The sequence below is a fragment of the Dendrobium catenatum genome, unplaced genomic scaffold (genome assembly GCF_001605985.2).
Source record: "Dendrobium catenatum unplaced genomic scaffold, ASM160598v2 original_scaffold_27111, whole genome shotgun sequence".
Taxonomy (NCBI): domain Eukaryota; kingdom Viridiplantae; phylum Streptophyta; class Magnoliopsida; order Asparagales; family Orchidaceae; genus Dendrobium; species Dendrobium catenatum.
Genome location: NW_021345570.1, coordinates 1 through 2,500, shown reverse-complemented (window position 1 = coordinate 2,500; position 2,500 = coordinate 1). Strand labels below are relative to the sequence as shown.

General features: G+C 47.2%; 1 protein-coding gene across 1 annotated transcript; it reads left to right on the top strand.

Moving 5' to 3' along the window:
* Positions 1–1,916: 1,916 nt before the first annotated feature.
* On the top strand, positions 1,917–2,488 carry LOC110112404 (uncharacterized mitochondrial protein AtMg00810-like; the record flags this gene model as incomplete). Its single annotated transcript, XM_020844617.1, has 1 exon — positions 1,917–2,488. A coding segment is annotated over exon 1 (572 nt), but the record flags the coding sequence as incomplete, so codon positions are not given.
* Positions 2,489–2,500: the final 12 nt, after the last annotated feature.

Genomic DNA, 2,500 nt, shown 5'->3' with positions numbered 1-2,500 from the left:
GCAGCAATCAGAACCTCTCCACATTCCCTTAATCTCGAAGGCTTATACTCACTACTATGCAGTGAAGAAATACACATTCAAAATGAAATCCAACGGGATACATATTCCCCTTCAGACAATCAAGCCTTATATACCAACAGAACATCTGTTTCTCGCGACAGACAGGGAAAGCCGAATCGTGGTCGCAGCTCTTCATTCAATACAAAATACCAGCCATCTCGCCCACCCGTAGCAACTTCACTCGTTCCTTCAGGTCGACCTCAATGCCAGATTTGTGGAAAAACTGGGCACACTGCACTCGTTCCTTCATGGCTATATTTGTTACATACCAAAGATGAAGTCCTCTCTAAATTTAAACTCTTTCACTCCATGACCCATACCGTCTTCAATGCCCAAATTCAAATCCTCCGTTCCGATGGAGGAGGCGAATACACGAGCAACTTATTCACTCAATATCTCCAAGATCACGGCATTACCCGTCAACTCTCCTGCCCCCACACACCCGAACAAAACGGTGTTGCTGAACGCAAACACCGTCATCTCCTCGACACCACCCGCACCCTCCTCCATGCCTCTCACCTTCCCTGTCAATTCTGGGCTGAAGCACTACAAACCTCTAATTACCTCATCAATCGTCTACCCTCCTCCTCAATCAAATTCACCTCCCCATACCAACTTCTCCACGGTCAATCCCCCACATATGACCATCTTCGCGTTTTCGGATGTATTTGTTTCCCCTGGCTCAAACCTTACTCTCCACATAAACTTGCTCCCCGATCTCACCCCTGCATTTTTCTGGGGTATTCTAGTCACCATAAAGGTTTTCGGTGCTTCAACCCAACAAACCACAAGATATACATTTCGAGACAAGTCGATTTTCAAGAAAACTCATTTTATTCTGACTCCACTCATGAATCCACCACGAATACTACCAATCCTTCCCCTTCTCCCCAACTATTGATTCCTCCCTCCTCTCTACAAAATCCTACTTCATCTTTTCGGCCTTCTACACAGAAAACACCTACACTATCATCCCATATCCACCATACTACTCCCACTTCCACAACTCCAACACCTGCTCCAACATCAAACAATCAAACAACCATCCCCCCCCCCCTCATCCCAACTCACATTAGTCAAACACCTACCCCATGCAAACCCGCCTTAAGACGGGTCACCTCCGTCCCAAACCCATTTTTGATCTTCTGGCTCATACATCTCCTCTTCTCACCCCTTCCTCATACAACCAAGCTTCTAAACTCCCTCCGTGGCGTACAACCATGTCCTCAGAATTTCTTGCCCTTCAAAAACAAGGTACCTGGTCCCTCTCCAAACCGCCCCCCAACAGACCTATCCTTGGCTGCCGTTGGACATACAAGCTCAAGCTCCACCCCGATGGCAGCATTGCTCGTCATAAAGCCCGGCTCATTGCACAAGGTTATTTACAACAATTCGGCATCAATTACCAAGACACCTTTAGCCCAGTGGCTAAACTCCCTACAATTCGGGTTCTCCTCACTGTTGCTTTACAACGCAATTGGAACATACTCCAATTCGACGTCGCCAATGCATTCTTGCATGGAGATCTTCAAGAAGAGGTGTATATGCAGCAACCACCTGGATTCATCGACCCACACTTTCCCGATCACGTCTGTCGCCTGCATAAGGCCATTTATGGCCTCAAACAATCATCTTACCAATGGTTTCATAAGCTAACCTCTTTTCTATTGAAGCTTGGTTTTACTTTCAGCAGGTCCGATCCATCCTTACTGCGTCTTATTCAGAATGACGTTCAGATCTTTCTCTTAATTTATGTCGACGACATACTCGTCACAGGGAATGATACGCTGCAGATAGACCACACACTGAAACAACTACAAACACAATTCTCTCTTTAGCAAATTGGCCCCCTTTCCATGTTCCTTGGCATCCAAGCTCATCACACAGCAGATGGGATTTTTCTACAGCAATCACATTATGCCAACGCCATACTAGAATCAGCAGGCTTCTCTTCTTGCAAACCTGCAGCCACACCCATTTCCCCTAAGACTGGCAACCAACCATCAACCGATCCCCCATACCCAGATCCCACTTTCTACCGTCGCTTAGCCGGTTCCCTTCAATACCTCACCATCACCCGTCCCGATATAGCCTTCGCCACCAACTGCATTTGCCAACACATGCATAACCCCTCACTCCACCATTTCCAACTCCTCAAACGCCTCCTACGCTATATTAAAGGGACGATTCATTTTGGCTTACCAATTTGCAAGGGAGATCTCACCCTTCGATCCTATGCCGACGCTGACTGGGCGGCGGACTCAACTGATCGTAAATCAGTTACCGGTTTCTGCACATTTCTTGGTCCAAACCTCATTTCCTGGCATGTCAAAAAGCAGGTTACTGTGGCAAAATCATCCACCGAAGCTGAATACAGGGCACTCTCCTCCGCCACCTCCGACGTCATTGTTACAACTCGGGCTTCCGAGTTTATGATTTT